Source organism: Lacerta agilis, chromosome 10 (genome assembly GCF_009819535.1).
Source record: "Lacerta agilis isolate rLacAgi1 chromosome 10, rLacAgi1.pri, whole genome shotgun sequence".
Taxonomy (NCBI): Eukaryota; Metazoa; Chordata; class Lepidosauria; order Squamata; family Lacertidae; genus Lacerta; species Lacerta agilis.
This window is the reverse complement of record NC_046321.1, coordinates 29,731,642-29,752,682: the sequence shown is the minus strand read 5'-3', so window position 1 is coordinate 29,752,682 and position 21,041 is coordinate 29,731,642. Positions and strand designations below refer to the sequence as shown.

Sequence of the window (21,041 nt, the reverse complement as noted above, 5' to 3'; positions counted from 1 at the left end):
AAGTTATATTTAAAAGTGAGCAGGGCCTGTAGTGTTACAAGTACAAGACCTGTCAAGTATTTTCATATTCTTGAACCATCAATGTGGTTGGCAGATTATTTTTTGAGAGCCTTTTTAATGTGCGAAAGGAGAGCGCAACCTGAACGATAAATAATGGCCCCTCCTAGCAGGAGTATTGTTTTGATTTGTTTTTTAGACATTGACACATGGCTACTGTGCTAGAATGTGGATGGGATATGCACTTCACACCCATTGAAAGCAATGCAGTATGGATGCTGGCATCCACACTGTGATGCACATCTCATTTATGCCTGTGCTTCCTGATCTGGCAAGTGATACCTGTACAGAAACTTTCTGCTGCACACAGATCTCCATCGCTTGATCAGGCTGAACAACGGTGCTGAGCTGTGCATCTTTAAACAGATTTCAGCTATGTTAGTTGGATGACCTATGAGCAATGTTAGGGATTGTGCTGTTGTAAAGAACTTTGTAACAAAGGCAACATGTTCATTTAGCCCCCAAAGTAAAGAGTATTAAAGACAAGTGGGGCCTTCAACAAAATGTTGCAGTGTGGAGAGTTCCTGTTCAGTGCTCTCCCCCCGGACATTCCATTCCATCCTCAGAAAGCATTCTGTGGCCCCTGAGCACCTTCAGGCTTCAGCAGTTATTTTGGGTGGTGGTTGTTTTCCTTAAAAATCCTTTGCTCTTCTTGAGCTCTTCCCAAACCTGCAGCTATCTCCCTCTTCTGTATATCTGTTGTTTTGTCTACATAAACAATGGTACTTGCACTGAAAATGGGGAGAATGGTGGTTTGAGCATAGGGCAACAGAAGGACCAAGTTCTAATGCATCCACACATTCATAAATCCAGATGAATTAAACCAGGTTTATGAATGAGGAAATGTTTACAGCTGTAGCTTTAATATCATTCCTGATTAGTCATCAGATTGCGATGTAGATTTCCTTCTAGACTTGTCTGATTAAAAGTCTAAAGTTCAGATTTACTAAATGTTTGAATGTGAAATTAGCTATAAACTACTGAGAATAGCCAAACTGTAGCAAACATTGCTACTGTTTATTTTTTCCATAAGCATATACATGTACAGTATTCTATTTTAAATTACCTTCAGTGTAGACAGAGTAGCAGCCTTCATTACTGTAGTCTCCAAACCCTAGATTTTTATATTTAACATGGAAATATTTTCTTTAGTTTCCAGAGGGGTAATGGTGTTAGTCTATTGCAGCAAAAGCAAAGAGACTAAAGATTTACCTGTTTCTACCACAGCCAGTTGTCTTTAGATAAAAATAGTGATAAGAGTGATGGTTAATTGCAAAAGGTTCTTCCTCTGGTTGGTGACTTCCCATTAGATACTGTCAGAGTACAATTATATATGCTAGGGCTGGGCGATATATCAATATATTGTCCAAAACCTGTTTGGCGGCCATATGGTGATATCAGTTTCATAAATCATGAATCATAGTGTGTGTTCAGACTGGATGATATATCATCCAAAACTGGTTTGAAGTCCATTTCATGGTATCAGTTTCATAATTTTTGACCTGGCAAAATATCATGAATCATGGTGTGTGTGTGTGTGTGTGTGTGTGTGTGTGTGTGTGTGTGTATTGCTATGCAAAAATCACAATGTTAACTCTGTGGCTCAGCTCTTCCCTGCCTCCTGCAGGGAGCAGCAAATCACAAGAGCAGTCACTGGCAAAAATCACGATGCAGGAAAAACTGTGAAGCCAACCGACGCCTCTACATAGCTCCATCCTTATTTCAGACATTGTGATATATTGGTATATCACGATGTTTAGCTGTGGCTATATCACAATGTTGAAAACCAGATTATCGCCCAACCCTAATATATACGTTCCAAATACTGTGCCACACTAAGGTTGAGTTGCTTCATGCTGCTGACTTTTCATTTAAACAAAAAAACCCAGTTCCTCACTCTCATGGTTTCATGCAGTGTTGTGAATTTGGAAGCAAAGCCTTCCAAGCAGCCAAAAAAATACAGAACTGGATGCTATGGCTTGACTTACCTTTGTATCTGTTAAGTTCCCCCTCTGGCCATTGTCTTGTCTGCCCTTTGTATCCTATTCCCTTCTACACTTGTCCTCATCGTTCTCTTTTATCCCAGTCAAAAAATATCTCAATATTTTCCAATAAGCCAACAATGTATTTCACTCGGAGCCAGTTATGGGTTGATAATTTGCATATTTTACATATTTATGCTGATGAGGTTGAGCATTGTTTTTGTCAGTGCCAGCAGATCAAGGGTACAGAAGCTGTGACTTGACTATAATTCCCATCACCAATGACCACTTCAGCTTTGGACACTGGGAGTCCAGCAATATGTCCAGGGGAAGAGGTTCTTTCACCCATGCATGACATCCAGTCCATAGCACATTTGAGCAGGGCGTAAGGAGGACAGAGGTAGAGTGCCCTTTAAATAGGTAAATAAATTCAGGATACCTGCTGTCCTACAAGGCTGTCCCCTCCCAAGATTCCTGAAAGGAGGAAAGCACAAAAAACATGAATGGAGAAAGGGCACAACCCTTTTATTATGTACTCCTCCTCACTAGAAGACACTCCATAGGTCTCAGAAACGGTGTCTGTACTAATCACCCTCTGCCTCAAGGCAGGCCGTGGGCTTTGTATGGCACAGCAGATCAGAGCTTATACAGTTCAACTGAAACACCAGGGAAAAAAGTTACAGCTGTAGTAGTCAGGACAGGGCAGCCTCTTATGAGTAGAAAATAGGCTGCCCTATTCCCTCCCCTACTCAGTGGAACATGGAGCTCTCCAAAGTGAATGTTCATATAACGTAGCTCATAATATCATCATCTGCAATGAATGCTTCCAGCTACTTTCATATGAACATGAACGCAAGGTTTATATACAATACACTAGTGTAGGACCACAGCTTGCTACCTGCATGAATGGATATTTGAAAATAAAGGGTAGCGAGGAGGGGGTTTATCTTAGGTGATTGTCACTGCCTTTCCCAACCTGGTGCCCTCCAGGACTGACAGCCTTGCAACTACCGAAGTCAAATGTAGCTGATTGACACTGCAGTCTAACAGAGGACACCAGGCTGGAGAAGTCTGGTTTGAAAAGTTGCATCAATGATGTTTTCACCTAATACTGTGTCTTCATGTCTGCATCTTCACTTGTACCTGGTTTAACTCCTATGCTGCTGTGTTTCTGTTTTGAAGAGATTACTCCTCCTTTCCCCTTTTCAGCCGGAGATATTTGAATGACTTTTACAGGAATGAACCGATTCCGACACAGAGCGACTGGGTTTTTTAGAATGGACCAAAAAAAGAGCAAGGTTCAGTTAATGAGAAATATATGCTTATTTTTTTGTGAAAACCAGATGTCTGTTACTGACCAATTTGTGGGTTTTTGTTCACAGGCAGCTGTTTTATATATATACTAGATAAATATATATATATATGCTTTTTAATGCATCACAAACAGATAGCTGAGCTCCTACACCAAGGCTTCTATGGTTTGTAGTTAAATATTGTAACTTAATGTGGAACTAAATAATAATAATGAAGGCACAGGAAAATCAGTACTATTTGTTTTTGTTATTTCTGGGTAATTTGCATTTGCTCAAATTCAGACAAAAGTACAAACAGTAACAACTTGGCAGCTTATTTTGACCAACCACCTACATTATCTGTGAAGGTCACAGATACAATTCCCTCACAGAGCCTCCTCCAGCCAGGATTATGTTGGACTTCAGTCAGCCCCAATCCCTATGGCCAATTGCCAAGAATAATAGCGTTGTAGTCTAAAACATCTAGAGGTCACTAGCTTGGGGGAAGCTGCCCTAATACTTCCACATAAAAGCTTGTGGTGGGAGGGAGAGAAACACATTTGCCTGAAACTTTGAAAAGCTGCTGTCATTCAGAATAGTGAGTCCTGTGCTAGATGATTACATGTATGGCTGTTGTCCCCTTAAAGCATTATAATGCCTTAGACCAGGCTTCCTCAACCTCGGCCCTCCAGATGTTTTGAGAGTACAATTCCCATCATCCCTGACCACTGGCCCTGCTAGCTAGGGATCATGGGAGTTGTAGGCCAAAAACATCTGGAGGGCAGAGTTTGAGGAAGCCTGTCCTAGACCATATTGACACCATACATTTAAAGCGCTGATACCACTTTAAAGAGTCACAGCTTCCCCCAAAGAATTATGAGAGTTGCAGTTTGCTAAGGGTGCTGAGAGTTGTTGGGAGGTCCCTCTTCCTCTCACAATTCCCAAAGTTCCTTTGGAGAGGGATTGTGGCACTACAGCTTCCAGAACTCTTTCAAGTGATATTGTGCTTTACATGTATGGTGTGAATGTGGCCTAACTGCAGGAGGGGCGGATGCACACATGCTGCTCTCATCTCCTGCAACACTAGAGTTTCTGCTTGAGCAGGGAGGTCTGCAAAGGGATTGTGGGAACCCTACACAAGTGGAGCTCCCAGTCGCAAGGAGGCTTGTCAGTGCCTTTAGTGGAATGTATTTACAATCCCACTTTAGATCTTCCCCTAAACAGGAGGTGGTCAGCCATGGAACAGCCCCACACCTCCTACATGGTTAGACATCAATGCCTGAAGAGGACTTTAGATGCCAGGTGAGTCCTTACATATTTCCTAAGGTGCCATCTGGGCAGAATATATGGCCCATGGTGGTCAGTTTTTCCACCTGTCTTGAACAGGACAGTCAGACACCTGAAGACTAGCCACCCAATTCCCTAGATCCAGATTTTGTAACGTCATTCTGGTATCATCTCCTGTACCAAAGAACCGCCCTATAAAGGAAAAATGCAAAAACAGGAGAGAATTGTGGGAAAGTCACTTTAATGGTTTATTGCCGGTGTTACAAAGGTCAACACAGGGTCAGACAGGCAAGGACCACACCAAAAGTTGTAAAAACACAGACACACCATAGGTAACACAAGATTATTTCAGAAAGAATCAAAAGCTTTCGCAGAGAGAAGATGCCATTTTGTGGCACTTCCACTGCTATTGCACCTTCAAGGGTAGGGGCAGAGCCAAGGAGCTGCTGGTGTTTAACGTAAGCAGAACAGCAGCAGGAAGTCCCTCTGGCTGTCACAGGAAGCAGGTCACACACGGGGGTCTGGATGCACCATGGGAAATTGCTTCCTTTTCCTGCTTCATTTTTCCACTGGGCTGTTTGTTCACCTTGGGAGGGAAAGACTAAAACATGTTCCTTCCCCAATGTCTATGCCTTTAAAATAAACACCTCCCTCCTCTCATTTTATCTCAAATACAGAGAGGTTAAGCCCCTCTGTACAATTTGGCTCCAAGACACATAGTTTTGGGTGTTGTCCTTTTAGTCCGAGGAGGACACAGAATGTTTCCATAACCAAACAGATTAGAACTTGGGAAGAACTAGTCTCAGAAGCAAGAGAAAACCAACACCCTCCCTAGAATGTAGTTGGCAGCCATTTTGAGTAGTGCTATTTTGACACCACATGGTTGTGTTCACAATAGTATGCTACAGATTTAGAAAATTCACATTGTCAGAGTTTCCAGGTTGTTCCTTCAACAAAGTAGGTACAAGGAGGTGGTGTCATCATTTTGGTTCCCTGTATGTGGAAAGTAGCACATCAGGGGTGGGTTAGGTCAGAACCTCTCAACAATGCGCTCTTTTCTAGATGTAGGGTGTATATTCAAAAATATACCTGCAATGCTCAGTCTGTTCCAGAAAGACTCATGATTTCGTTTAACCTGTAGTTGAACCCAAAAGCATTCTAGATATATCCATCTGACCATGGGCTCCTGAAGGGCCAGTCCTCATTTCATTTAGAAACCAAAGCCCACATACTTAACTGTAAGCTACTCTGATCATATCTACACCATACACTTTCCTCAAAGGAATCCTGGGAAATGCAGTCTCCCCCTCACAGAGCTACCATGCCAAGTACCCTTAACAAACTACACTTCTTGGGATTCTTTGGGGGGAGCCATGTGCTTTTAAGTGTATGGTGTGGACGTAACCCCAGTGTTCTAACAGGACTACATTTAGTCTTCCATCATCGTCAGCACACATGGAGGGAAATACTCCCCCTCTGGGCATCTTTGCACACACTTTCCTGTGATCATTGTTTGACACTGTAGTGCTAAACTGAAAACATGAGAATTGCTCCTGGAAAGAAAGAAAAAAGCATGATGTTACAACGCTAGAGAACACCAGGCTGCCATTATACACCTGTTTCTTGCAGAGTATGCAGTCTATGCTGACTGCACAGTCATACTCCAGCACCCAACTGTGCAAATTCTGCACCAGCTGTGGGAAACCTTTGGCCCTCCAGATGTTGCTGAACTAAAGCTCCCCCCATCCTTTGCCATGCTTGCTAGGGCTGAAGGGAGTTGTAGTTCTGCAACATCTGGAGGGTCAAAGGTTCCTCAGCTCTGCTCTATACTGTAGAGCAACTGTTTCCCAACTGTGGGTCTCCAGCTGTTTTTGGACCACAAGGTTGGGAAACGCTGCTACAGAAGACCAACGATCACTGAAGTCCCACAGATGTGAACCACAGAGGACAGGTGTGCATTAAACAGCCACACACCATGACATGAAAGCCTCTGAAGGTGCACCGCAAGTACAAAAAGCACGACTCTGAAGACACCCGTCTCATTCTCACGATTCCAGCATACTTTGGGCTCTATCCACCAGGCTCCTTCCAACTCTCAAATTAAGCCTCTCACGTGCATACTTGCCACTTAATCACCCCTCTTAGCTCCTACAACAGTGGTGTGTACACTTCTAGTGCATCATACAAAAGTTTTACGATGCATGTTCAGCCCCTCTACAAGGTCAAGCAACATCCGATATGATATTGCCCAAGAAGCTGTAGACTTGTCAGTCTACTGTTCAGAATGAGGTTAGCAACTGATTGACACCATGCAAATTCCTACCATGCACACCCTATCCTGGGGGTGGGGATTCTACTCAGAACATCTATTAGAAATCAGGTTTGTGCTTTAGACATGACCCTGTATATCCTGGGGAGAGAAGTAAAATTTGGGGAAGGCTGGACAAGAACCATAACTAGATACAATGCCACTAGAGCCCATTATCAATTACTGGCCCATGAATCTTGTCATAGATACACGATTCCTCCATCTCTTGTGCACATGACCCTCATTAGCTACAGAACTAGGGATACAGAGGGCCACCAAAATGTACAGGTTAGGATAATAGTAGGAAGAGTAGGAGAACGTCCAAACATCCATCTTGAGAAAACATGATCTGCAACATTCAAAAACGCAAACACATGCAGACGATACTAAAGCCTACATCTCTGGAGATGCAGAAAATCAAAATGCTATTCTCAAAGCAAATATCCACGGCCAAGAACCACCATACATTGCCCAAGAGCATAAAACAGATGCATCGCAGAGGCTCTATTCTGTTTCAAATAGATTCTTCTTCTAGCAAAAATGCCTTCATCTGCAGTATTTTCTTTAATTGCATTATTTTTAAGCAAAACAAATGTATTGGGGGGGGGCTTACATTTTAATATGTGTGGGCAATGTAATGTCAGCAGGGTAATAGTCTAATAGCGAAGACTTAAAAGTCAACCTCCCCCAACTTATTATCTTCTGTTTGAAACCAATGGGGAAATGATACATGTATTGATTCTTCTGGCATTACATTATGTTGCAAATTAAGACACTGCACTGCCATCAGTGTGCAGCTGCATTTACTTTAGGAGTAACAGGATGGGGGAACGGGGCAGAGGGAGAATCTCAGTAGTTAAGGCAGGAAGACTATGACTATGTCTGAGCAGGGCTTGTATGTCTGTACCACACACTCTTTACCACCGCTTCACTGCTATCAAGAAATCTGGAAAGTGAAACAAGCTGGGGCTGAGGCACTGCCACAACTGGGGCATTCTGGAACAAACCACCGCTATGTGCAGGAGAGTACAGAGTCCAATTAGAATGGAAGAACTTATAATGACAGGTCAAGTATTAGTTGCAGATTTTCAATTGGCTTGTGTAATCCAGTGCAGGAAGATTCCAATCTTAGACTTTGTAGGAACATATTTTGCAACACTGAAAAGGATGTCTAGCCTTCTGTTAACTGGCTATGCCTAAGGCAGGGATAACCAGCATAGTGCCTCCAGGTGTTCTGAACCACAATTCCCCATCAGCCCTGATCATTGGCTATGCTGGCTGAGGCTGATGAAAGTGGTAGTCCACAACAACTGAAGGGCACCCTATTGTGTACCTCTAGTCCAAGCAAATGATCACCTTACCCTGAGAAAACCTGTTCTAGTGTTCATATATATATATTCTCTTTCCTGGCTCCTCCTCTCCTGATTTATGTTCTTATAAAAAGCCACTGGAAAGAATCTGCCAAAGGGGGGAATATTTCAACAGGAATTTAAATGAATAAAGACTCCTTGCAACATAGCATTCAGAATAATCTGCTTCTGAAGTAAACCTGTATCAATGGCATGGAGAACAGACCAGCATTTTTCACAATAATTTAATACTCAGTGCTTCTGGCACAAAGTAACTCACATCATGCCTTGGACAGATAGAAGCAGCACAGGACCTGACATTTCCAAGACAGCTTATGATCGCAAGTTCACCTTAATGATCATGTCCCGTGCCCAGTTAACCACAAATCCCCAACCCCTGAATTCTTGTCTCCTGGTTCAGTCAGGGGACTGAGTAAGAAAAGTAATTTATTTTATGTCATATCAGAAAGATCTGACAAATTCAGTTGTGAATACCACTCAAGAGAGGGACTTCATGGATCTTGATAGTTTTCAAAAACTGCTTCTTCAGGGATGCATTCTACTTGCTCTCTACACAACATCCTTGAGATACTAGACATCCAAGTTGCAATTATGTGTGCAGGGGTGGTGTTGGGGTGGGGGAGAAGCAGCATCTGTCACCAAACCAGTAATCCGGTTGCCAAAATTAGCCTAGCTGTGGTAGCCAAACCACTGATCAACAGACAACAAGAGCAACATCAGTGGAGTGCAAGTCATGTGGTCCCTCCCTTAGACAGGGCAAGGTGGCTGGGGAGGGGGAGGGGGACAAGATGGGACAAAAAGCACATACCTACAAGTGTCTCTGAAGATGGCACAATCTGTGTGGAGCTCTGGGAGACACTGTCTTCAGGCAATGTACAATTGTCCCCCCCCCCAAAAAAAAATATTACTGCATCTCTTACCTACTCTGGCTGAGAACAAGAGAACTTAATGCAAACTCCCCTGGGTGGACTGCCTGGACCAGCCCGTTGAAAAAGCAATGGGAGAATTTGTTAAATGGAGCAGGACAATAGATAAGACTTTTGTTAATGCATTTAGGGTAGCAGCAAGACAAATACCAGTCTGCCTTTCTGGATAAACACACACCAAAAAAACAACAACCCCAGAGCTCTTCCTTTGTCCATTCAGGTACAATTATGAGCTCACGAGACATAGGAGAAAATCCACCCAGCAACCCTTTTCCACTTCCTGCTTGCCATTTTGAAAAAAATCACAGCTACAAACCAAAAGGTAAATCTTAGAAAAGACAACATAAATGCCAACATGTCACACTGCAAACAAGAATTGGCAGCCTGGGCTCTCTTCCATTGCTCCAGCAGTTCCACCACCCACCACACCATTCAACCCCACCTCCTTGGTGGGGTTGTCCTGCAGGCTCAAAAAGAAGTTTACGATCCAATTATTTGGCCAGACCACGTTTCATGCTTTGTGTGTGGAGCTAAATGGGTAAGCACCACCTCCACAGCCTGGAACTTCTGGTTCTTTGGTGGGATGGGGCAGATTTTGTATGTGACCTCATCTCCTTCTACTGGAACATATTCCCCCTCGATGCTGAAAAAGAAAAAGTAAACAACATTTCAGCAGTTTCTTAATTTCTGTTTAATTCGTCATCGTTATTATTAAGAAATATATCAACATCCAGGTAACAGGGCTCCTTCATAAATGTGCCCTTACAATGATAGTGTTGACACAAGTAGGGTTTGGGAGAGAGAAAGGAGCAGTGACTGTTCAGACGTGAGAAACTTGCATCATAACATAAGATGTTAAAGGCTCTGCAGCCATGGAACTTACTCAGACACATGTACAAATATGTCCTCTGTGCCACTCTCCGGGGTGATGAAACCGTGGCCCTGGGAGCGTGAAAACTGCTTACACACACCCTTGTAGACAGGACCAGCGGAAGCACGAGCCGTCCTAGGAAAAAGAAAGAAGTTCGAGACTCAGTCTAAACCACACTGGCATTTCCAGCTAGGAAAATGTTCATGTGTTACTTTTCTACACAACCTCACGGTTTCAAGACTCCCATTTCCCCCCCACAGTGCAGCAGACTATAGCTGGAACAAAATTTTAGACAAATTTAGCAAAGCCTCAAAAACTTTTTTGAAATTTGACAGACGGTAACATTTTTTTAAAAACAACAACTTACATTCAAAAGCAACTTGCACAATCTAACATCTCTCAATTCAACAACCACCATAGCTAGGAATGTTGGGGCAAGTTTGAATTAAAAGAGTGAATTGTTGGTAAGGAAACTCTTACTTTGCTTTAGAGTTCTTCCCCCCCCCACCAAAAAAATGTTTAAACTCTAGTCCAGATGAGTAAGGTTCCTCAAAGCCTCACAGGTTATACAACTGATGGGCTCCAAGAAAGGGTAGCATTGCTCATGAACTGCAAGATTCATAGTTTGTGCCAAGGACTCCTCAGAAGACTCTGGGGTATGAATACAAAATGATTCAATAGGACAATTTGACTGGGAATTAACCGAAGTTATCAGAAAATAGTGTCATTGTGGTCTTATCACACCACCACTTTCCATCAAAGTCTGAAAGAACTCTGTCAGAACTCGACCACAATCAAATAATGCGTACAATTCAGAACAAACTCAATTCCTCCTCTCCCCAAGCCCCCTTGCCCTGGTATATTCCACATTGTCAAAGTCTAATTGTTAACCAATTTTAGAATGGGGGGGGGGAAATGACCCTGGTGATTCCTAGCTTAGTGGCACAGTCTGGTTACTTACGCAGAGTATGTCCTGGTTCTTTTTGTGGGAAGTGGGCTGGGTAAGTCCCGAAGAAGGTGGGCGCCTCTCTCACAGATCCGGCTTCCCTCTCTGTTAAAAGGGAAAATTGGCCACACAGGTGACTTTGGAGAGTGGAGAGGTGGCACAGTGGACTGAGAAGTCTGGTCAGATGACATAGTGTGGCTGTCCTCTGGTATGTCAACCGGAAAGAGGTGATCAACGACTCTCAGCCTTTGGGATGAACCTGTCAAGCAAACAGAAAAAGAAGAGTCCTAAGTAATGGAAAAGTTGATTGACAGTGGTGCCACCAGCACGTCTGTGGGCTCCAAGACAATGATCTATGGAGACTTCCACAGCAGCATTCCAGGGTACTTAAAAATTTGTGTCCGTGTCGTCATTAGCCCAGAGAGGAATAAATAGTTCTAACTAGTTGACTGAGGAACTGAGCAGGCTGGGGTTGAAAAGGCTTCTGGAATCATAACTAACTGCCTAATGGAGGGGTAGCCAGTGTTGTGCCCTCCAGGTGTGTTGGACTCCCAACTCCATCAACCCCAGCAAGCATGGTCAATGAATCAGGAGAATGGGAGCTGGAGTCCAGCTATGTCTGGCGGGCACCATTATCGGCTACTCCTGGTAGAAAGCCTGCAATGCTGAAGATGCACACAACACTTCCATCTTCCTAGCCTTGAGATCAGATCAGCCCAACCTCAGAAACCATTGTAATGTCACTTCTAAAAGAGATAAAAATGCTGCAGCTCAGTTTGGATAATTACATTTCATCACACAATGCTACCTTTTGGCACTTCCTATGACATTTTGGGTTTGTCTCTTTTGACCACCACACTGCAAAAGAAAAGAACCCCCCCCCCCAAGATGCAGTTGCAACACAGATGCTTCAGGCTTATTTAGCCATATTAATTATCCACACAGAACTGTGCAGATAATTAAAAGGTGGCTGCATGACGTCTATGGCTTCAGTATTATCCTCCAAATATCTAGCTTGCTAATCTTTGGTGGGAATTATAACATCATTTGCTTTCTCTCCTTTTGCTACGTGAGCTGTCACTTCAAGGCTAAAGGAATTACAGTATTTCTGCAAGTGATCTCACAAGCCCAAATCGTCTACACATCCCATGCTCCCCTGGGGTCCCCCAGTCCACCCTGCCGTGAAAAACAGAAGGATGCTGCAGGCACTGTGATGCTACAGTAGCAGCAATACGTGGCCAGGAAAAGAAAGGTACGGTAACTAGGTAGGTATGCATGAGACACAGAGACAGAGAGGGAGAGGAAAACCAGCTGACTCAAAGAGCACAAACCTGTCACTAAGCCAAAAGAACGGGGATTTAAGCGCTCAGCTATTTGGTTAGCAGCAGGCGCCTATTTACTTGCATTCCTTCTCACTCGCCAAAATGGGTGTTTACATAATACCATAGTAGGACACAGAGAAATCATGCAAGCTTCCTAACCAGGGATCAAGGCTAAATTATGGCAGCAAAAGACAACAGATTCACCGGAACGCCTCTTGGCCAACTCAAAAACTAGTCCCTATAGCAATAGGGGAAGAAGGCAAGAACAATCAGGGGATACAGATAACTAGGATATAATGACCTTAAATATGCAATGTCAGTGGTAGTGTGTTTTTTAAATGTTCTAGGCCAGCCGCCTCCATCCCGATGTCTTGATGGACTACAACTCTCATCAGTGTGGGCTCTCAGACAAATGGTAATTGCTTGTGCATATGTTAATTCATTCATATGGATACATTCAAGACTGACCCTGCTTGATATGGCCAACTAGCATAGTGTAGTGGTTAATATGTTGAACTAGGACCAGGAAACCCATATTCAAATGCCAACACAGCAATGAAACTCAACGGGTGGTCTTGGGCCTAACCTCCCGCACTGTACTGTAACGGTGAGGTGATAAAACTAGGGTTGGGAAAGAGTCCTTGAGCTCCTTGGGGAAAGGATGGGATATTAAAATTATATAGAAATCAAGTATATGTTTCCAATTCAAACTCTCCAGTACCACTCAATCATTAACCTGAAATGTGACACTGAAAACCCAGAACATATATGCATTTTAGGCCTACTTAAATAAGTCCAGAACCAAATACAGATTTTAGAGCGAAATGCTTTTCCTACTGACCATTAAGTATTTAACCACCCAGTTTAAGACTAGCCGCAGAGTCCAAAATTGTTCTGTGATAAGCTGGCCTTGTGCTAATTTCTTACCAGCCTCCATGTTTGTTGCTGGTAAATTATTAATGTTAACTGGATTTATTTATTTTTAAAGACTATATCCAGCTCTTTTCACCATCTAGGTCTCAAAGCAGATTACAATGGCAAAGTATTCCATATTAAAAATGTAAAACATAAATTAAAATTAAAATTATGGTTGCCTTTGACCAATTCTTTATTGCAGCTCTGTTGATCAGTTTTGTCTCAGAAGAATATCTGATCAGTTACAGAGTTATACTTTATATTCAGGTAAGCACAGGGCATGGCTCAGAAGTGAAGTAGAATTAGCGGCACTTCCAAGCTTCAATCTGTTGGCCCTCATCCAGACCATTACTGTTCCCAAGCACTGATTCAGCACCTGAGTCAGATGAAAAGGAGAAAAAGAGATGGATGCCACTGAAATATTGATGGCACCTCACTTGGAATATCTAGATGACCTCACTCACTAGTTTCATGTGAAATGTTAAATAGCATGGAAGTTGAAACCCTATGGGACCCCATGGTATAAATGCCCAGGCTGTTCCCGAGCCCAGTCTTCTGGAATTATCTACCTGACCACAACCACTACAGAGGAATGCCACCCCACCCCACCACCACCACAGACAGCTTACCTAGAATGATACCATGGACAGTGGTATCAAAGTCACCAAGAGATCCAGTAGAATCAGCAAGGTCACACTCTCCTGTTTAGTGGCGTACTTGGGGCTCTCAAGTTTCAGCAGCGTCCTGTGTGATGCTCAAATTCAGCGCAAACCCACCCACCCCCGCCTCTCGCCCTCCATTCTACATCATTGTTGCAGTGCCAGCAACCAGTGCAGCCAAACCAGTCACAGTACCCTAAAGCCACCTCTGCCCGGTCCTTCTGCCATACGTCCTCCATCATGGTGACCAAGGGTATTTCAGCGCCAAACACAGGCCTAAGGCCAGATAACCTCCAGTCTGCAATCATAATTAGGCTCACCAAGCTTCCCTATTTAGCCTAAACCAGGGTTTCCCAAAATTGGGTATTCAGCTGTTTTTGGACTACAACTCCTATCATGCTTAGCTAGAAAGACCAGTAGTCAGGAACAATGGGAACTGTAGTCCAAAAACAGCTGGAGATCCACGTTTGGAAACCCTAGGCCTAAACTATACCCACTTCTATCCACCTGTCTATCACCTGATGTCATGAGGCATCAAGCACAGAACAGAAACCCACAGGGCCAAGCTGCAGAACAAGAATTAGGAACGCAGCGATGTTTCCTTTCTAGCTGCTGGTAGAGTTAAGCACTATATTTGAATTTGACAACAGAGAATGGTGGCGGATTCAAAAAGTACCAAAATCTATCAGCAGCTAGAAAGGAGAATCAGCGCATCTTGAGTGCACTCCTCTCAATCCTTCATGTAAAATCTAGTCACTGGACATCACTGGACATAAAAGGACTGATAGGTGGGTAGACCTACCCATCAGGAACTAGCTAGTGCAGTGTAAGAGGCTTGCTCTCCGCTCAGCAGGGATGAGAGAAAAGATGTCAGAAGCTGTGTTTCGTCTTTAAGAGGAGTCGTCCTAACTCCACTTTAGGCCCACTAGTCCTTTTCCAGAAGAAAGGATGAGTGCCGTGGATACCTAGGAACTGGATATATATATGGTCACTAGCCGTTCTCTGGTTCACAGGAAGTGGAATGGCTTTCCACTGCTATCCAAGTGGATGTTGTAGGCCCATGTACTGTAGCCTACTGGAACAGGGGGGCGTGGCAGGTTGTCAGAAATCATCCCTGAAGAGATATCCATCATTGTGTTCTATGGGTGCGATTTCACTCTCTGTATATTCATAGCCAATGGATTAAACGGCAGGCTAGTAGGATGAAAAGAAGTAACACTTGGCATCAGTAACTACAGTACTTTGCAGATTTAGAAAGCAGCAGAACTATTTCATTAATCCCTTGAAATCATGCTGTCTTGCAGTAAGTCTGCTAACAGGCCTACTATAATAGGAAATTCAGAAGAAATGTGAGAGGAGGTAGAAGAACGTAGATCAAACTTTGGCGTCCAAATAATATATTTTTGTTTTGTCCCATACCAAACTTCATTTCCCTGTTCAAAAACCCTTGAACTACTGTTAACAAAATACATTTTATAGCAGCTCTTTCCAGGGTGCCAAGATGACAAGAACCACCATTGTGGGTGGAACAAAGGAATACCTCAAGGTGGAGAACCTGTGGCCCTCTAGATGTTGATGGACTACAACTCCCATCATCCCTGACCATTGGCCATGCTGGCAAGAGCTAATGGAAGCTGTAGTGCAGCAACACCTGGAGGACCACACAGAGGCCTAGTCTACATAATCTATCATTCTGTCCCTCAACCAGATGCTCTGGAAAGCTCACAGATAAGGCATGATGGCAACCAGCTATAAAAGCCTAGGAACACCACACACACATTACCAGTCTTCTTCATTGCTTATGGAAGTCACCAACTGAAATCCATCATGAAACAACCACCACAGATTCTACTCCCAAAAAGTGTTTCAAGACAAGTCGTGCTAACTGTGCAAGGCCTCCTGAGCTTTCTCAGGTGTCACAATTAATAAAAGGTGAAAAGTAAGAATAGGACATGGCAGCAGAGGCCTGTGATATGGCACAAGCAGGCCAAGAAAGGGGATTCTAGTCCATTACTCAAAAAGAAAGCCAAAGTCACAGGTTCTACTCCTATTCTGGATACCAGATTTCAAATATGGTGAAGCAGATTTGTGCATCACGACTGCAATCCAACTACAAACCACTTCACAAAAACAAACTGCAGAAGTTATGCTCTTGGCAATCAATGGCCTTGGAGAAAATAAATGGAACAAGCCATCCAAAAGGCAGCACAGAACTGCAGCATTCTTCATCAGCTGCTCAACAGCTTACACTTCAAAACACGAAATGTTCTATGAAGGTGATTTTCTGTGGTATCATTTTATAGTAACTGCAGACCCAGATGCCAGCTCTGTCCCATTGTCTACCTAGCGAAACTATGGCCAAACCTACTGAAGCCATCCACAACGACATCAGGTTCATTTTCTTGCTTATCTTCCCATTAGATATACACCATCGTCTGCAGAAAATGGCCCTCCTGCAGATGATGCATAGCAAAACAAGCCAGTCTCTGCACAAAGGAATGGACACAAATCTAACATCAGAAATGGCAATAAATAAATAAAATCAGTGGGAGGAAAGCTTCATTCTGTCAGGCCACTCTGTACCTGACCTTAAGGTGGCCATACTGGAACAAAGGAACTTCAGAAGGGGGGCTGCATGTAAAACTGCCATTAAAACATTCAGTGCTACAACTTGAGGTTTAATCAAGACAAAGGTTTTTCTAGCTACACTACACATAATTGGCTTAACAATGCCTGGATGTTGGTGTTAACAACTATTTTTTGAAATCCCCTAGCCCTGTGTCTATAGGACTGCAACTCTTCATGTACCTGATAATACAGGACTGCGGTCTACAAAACCTTTTGCCATAATAAATAATAAAGCAGCATTTTCAGCTTATTCTTAAATGCAATTTATTGGGTTTATTTTTACTTTGCTTTAAATTCAGTAATGCTCAGGCTGAAAAGAGGCTGCTGAACTCTGCAAGATGCTTCCCGGCCCACAGGCTAGCTAGTACGGTATTAGAGATAACCGGTAGTCCATTAGGGATTGCCCCACCCACCTCAGCCTACTCTCAAGCCAGTGCCCCAATCTTCTTACTTACAACCAGTCCACTGGGTGGCAGCAGCCGACAACCTCCTCCTCCTCCTCCTCCTTCAGGTTCGAAATTAGCAGGGCGCTAGGTGCATTTTGCTCCTAAAGATTCTCCATTTGTGAGCACCTCAAAAAGTCTGGGTGCCCTTTTTTTTGCTCCTGGCTGACACTCAAGGATTACTGAAATGTATGTGATCTGAAGCCTCGAAGTATATGTTAAGCATAGGCAATGTTGTAAACACCAAATTAAACATGTATTAACAATTTCTACCACAATTAACAATGTGGTATTAATAATGTGTCATATGAATTGTGTTTTAGTTCACGGTTATCAAAATAATAAATAAAAAGTATTACCAACCCCCCTCCCTAGTTTGGCAACTAGACATTCTGTTTTGGCGCCAAACAACCCAGGTCCCAGAAGACATTTGGCTCCTAGTTTTTCTATCCCAGTTTCTAACACTGCTCCTCCTCCTCCTCCTTAGTCCCAGTGGAAGTGCCTTACATAGAGAAACAGCCCCAGACTCTCTCCAGCCCCGCCACCACTGCAGCAGGCAGAACAAATCTCTCAGATGGCACTTCCCGCTAAGCTACTACGTACACATTTGATTAACATAAGCTGTCCCGCAGACCAATCCCTTCTTTCCTCTCAGGCCCCTCATCTTTAAATCCCATAATTCTCCTTTTTACATACCTGAAATATCTTGTCAGACTGAGGGGAATCCAACTGCCCAGAAAGCACACTCATGTTTCACTGCTCAGGACCCGCCCCCCCCCCCCCTCGATCTAATACTAAGTGCAAGAGTGGTGTATCAATGTATACTCACACAAAAATCCGAGCTTAAAAGAGGGCCTTCTCCCACCCGAAAGATTCTCACCTTCTTTCTCAGAGGCTAACCATACACAGTACTCCTATGCATCAAAGGCAAAAAAAATCCTCCATTGAGGAATGTTCCCTTGGAGTAATCTGTCACACGCCACGTACCATCAGTGAAATTTCAGTGCCAGAAGCTGGGAGGGCTGGAACAAAAAGTGAAAGGGGCCAGAGAGCTCCTCCCACCTATTTGTGTGTCTCTTTCTATCACTCCTTTCTTCATTTTCTCCTCCTTGCCACTATTAAATTAGACTAAGGGCCACATTAAATTAGACCAAAGGACACAGATTGCTCACCCCTGCTATGCACATCTACATTATTTAGATGCAACCCCACTGTGGTGTTACTTCTGAACTTACTTCCAGCATTGCATCTTAAACTAGTTATCCTCGGTTGCATTTTTAAGTGGAAATTGATTTAAGTCTTTCCGGTGTCTGCCCCTTTCAGAGATACACATTAGGCTCTTGGTATCCATCAAGTGTCCTCAATATTCTATGCAAGACATCATAAAATTGCTGTTTTTCTTAAGGCAAGAACTGAGTGTTCATTTATGCAGGGTGTTTGTGGAAGCCTCTCCCTTCCCACCAAATAAACACACATACTTATTCTTAGCACCTTCCCATATATAGCCACACCTCAAACTTTTAGAGAGAGAGAACTCATAAAGGAGATAGAAAACAAAATATGCTTTCTGGCTTGTAAGCCTCCAGAAATAGGCTGACCCCAAACTTACGTAGGCAGAAAGTGTTGCTCTGTCCTACTCAGACAGGCTTGCAATTTAAATTGTGGTCATAGATCTGGGCAGGGCCAGAGGCTAAGAGACTGTGGCTATGTGGACGTAGCCAGGATTTGGGGGGGGGGGGGGGCAGGCAAGTCTTTTGTCAAGGGGACAGAATCTCAGTTATGTATTTTTATTGATGTCCACATTAGCAGCTTGAAACTCATCAAGGTCATGTCTCCCCTCTACTTTTCAAGTCATTTTTTAAATGTTGCTTTTCACTCCTGAGAAAAAGGTGAGGATGCCTTCTTCACCCAATGTGCATCACTGGATTTGTCTTCCCTGCACCTAACTCCAATTCCTGGAAGCTGTCACATGCTCAACAGCTGCCTGAAATGTACAACTCCTCAGTCTAACCACAACTTCCATTTTCTAATTGACTGGAAGACAGTTTGAGAGAAAGCACGTCAAACAGGAGTATTTCTCAAGAAGCTACAGGATACCTATGGATTGTGACTAAAAACATGTGTACTCTGCTTCAAACAACAGCAGTGGGAGCGAGCTGGAGTAAGCAGTCAATGTATGCACATGCTGAGCTCCAGAACAGGAAGTTCCCATGTTCTTCCTTTTGCCATGGACTCACCAGGCCAGAGGGCTTTTCACAGGATCACTGTGCAGACAGCAAATGGGCACAAAAGGAGCTGGATTGTGGCGTCAGTGCCTACTCCCAATTTTCATGTACTAGACAATACAATCCCTATGGATATACAGATTGTACATGGAGCTAGAAACCCCAAAAGAGGAAAGGTGAACCTGTGGCCTTGAGATATTGTTGGACTCTTAACTACCATCCACCACAGCCAGGGATAATAGGACTTGCACTCCAACATCCAAAAGGTTGCATATGCCCCATCCTAGGAACAAAGCATAGTCCCTGACCACACATGCAGTTTGGACATGCACTGGGACCATACACATGAACTAGTAAACGTGATTTTGTACCACAACTAGTTTATTAGGCCCATAGTCACAGAATTAAACAGAGTACCATTTTTAAGATGCCCATCTTAAAAGCACACCGCCCAAGAGGTTTGCTATAAAATATTGATTATTCTTACCAGACTACAAGCAGCCATAAATACTTAAATAAACCACATTCATAAAGCAGGTCTGAATCCTTTCCTCCGGGTTACAGATTTCCAGGTCACCTGTAACCAGGTTACAGGTTACATTTATTCTCTCTCTTATACTGTTCTCCATAGACTTTTATCTAGCAGGGTTTTTTAAAAAAATAAAAATACAAAGGCTATCTAGCCAATGCTCATAAAAGCCTATTTCCTTCCAAGACTGGTGATGATGATAGTGTCATGCAGTTGAGAACATTAATCGACTCATTCATTTCCAGACAGACACCTCTTCGGTGAAAAAGAACTACAACAAGAAAGAAATTTTAAATAACTATAACAAAAAAACCCCTGGGTTACATCCTTCAAGGCCTCAATCCCCTTATCTAAAAACAGTCAGTCTCATCCCTCTGGTGGAGCTCTGGTTAAGCAGTCACATTTACAAGAGGCCGGATTATCCAATGAGATTCAAGTGCCATCTTTATGATCTGAATACAGAAGCATCCTTGGAAACTGGGAAACAAGATATTTGGGTGGGGGTGGGAGAGAGAGAAAAGAAGAAAGGCAGCCAGCTAGAAAGACAGGACCAAAAAAGGGGTGGGGACTCCAAACAACCATAGCCCCTTCTGATAGCTTCATCAAAAGCCATGCAAACCAAATACTACTTTAGGTTTTTTTTTTTGTAGGACTATCACCAGGCTTCAATTAGTGCTTTCACATTAGTCCTTTCTGTGACTTGCTGCCGTGTCCATTATAACTTGTTAGGTGCCAAAGCAGATTTAAACACACACACACACCCCTTCCTGACCAGATCCCTCACCCCTTGGAAAAGGAGACGAGAAAGGCGACCCCAGCCTTCGGTTGCAAAGGAAAGCTACCATACAGGCAGGCAGCTATTCGCCATCACCACCTGCACGGAAAACACCCTTCCCCCACAGCCATTCGCCCCCCGCTGAAATCACGCCTCTCCGCTCCTAGCGCCAGAGGACCTTCTCTCGCCACCCGGGAGCCACGACACAAAAGAGTTAAGCGAATCACCCCACGCGAGACCATTCGGCAGCCGGCTCCATCAAGCCTCCTCGGCGTGGCCTCTCCCATCTGTCCCCTTCCTTCCACCCTCGTCTGGAGCCCGCGGGACCTCCTCCCCCCCCCCGGCGCCAATTCACAAAGCATCCCTGCGCGCCCGCGGAGGAAGTTACCTTGCGGCCAGCGGCGCTCCTTCTGCTGCGAGGCTTCTGCTCGCTCCGCTCCCTGCTCGCTCTCCTCCCCCTCCCTCTTCACGGGCAGCCTTCTGGTGATTTTTAAACACGGGGGAGG

General features: G+C 43.8%; 1 protein-coding gene across 1 annotated transcript; it reads right to left on the bottom strand.

Annotated features, from left to right (window-relative positions):
- Nucleotides 1-9,545: 9,545 nt before the first annotated feature.
- On the bottom strand, nt 9,546-21,041 carry CSDC2 (cold shock domain containing C2). Its single transcript, XM_033161999.1, has 4 exons — nt 20,924-21,041; nt 11,055-11,298; nt 10,106-10,228; nt 9,546-9,865 (listed from the first exon to the last, which is right to left on the bottom strand). Exons 2-4 carry the CDS (start codon nt 11,228-11,230, stop codon nt 9,703-9,705), a joined length of 462 nt encoding a protein of 153 aa, XP_033017890.1. The 5' UTR covers nt 11,231-11,298; nt 20,924-21,041; the 3' UTR covers nt 9,546-9,702.

Excerpts from the sequence above, each read along its gene's own strand:
- CSDC2 (XM_033161999.1), bottom strand. The coding sequence starts at position 11,230 with ATGTCATCTGACCAGACTTCTCAGTCCACTGTGCCACCTCTCCACTCT. Across the intron at positions 10,229-11,054 it reads AGAACCAGGACATACTCTGC|GACGGCTCGTGCTTCCGCTG; the intron begins GTAAGTAACCAG and ends TCTTTTTCCTAG. Across the intron at positions 9,866-10,105 it reads ATATTTGTACATGTGTCTGA|CATCGAGGGGGAATATGTTC; the intron begins GTAAGTTCCATG and ends TTTCTTTTTCAG.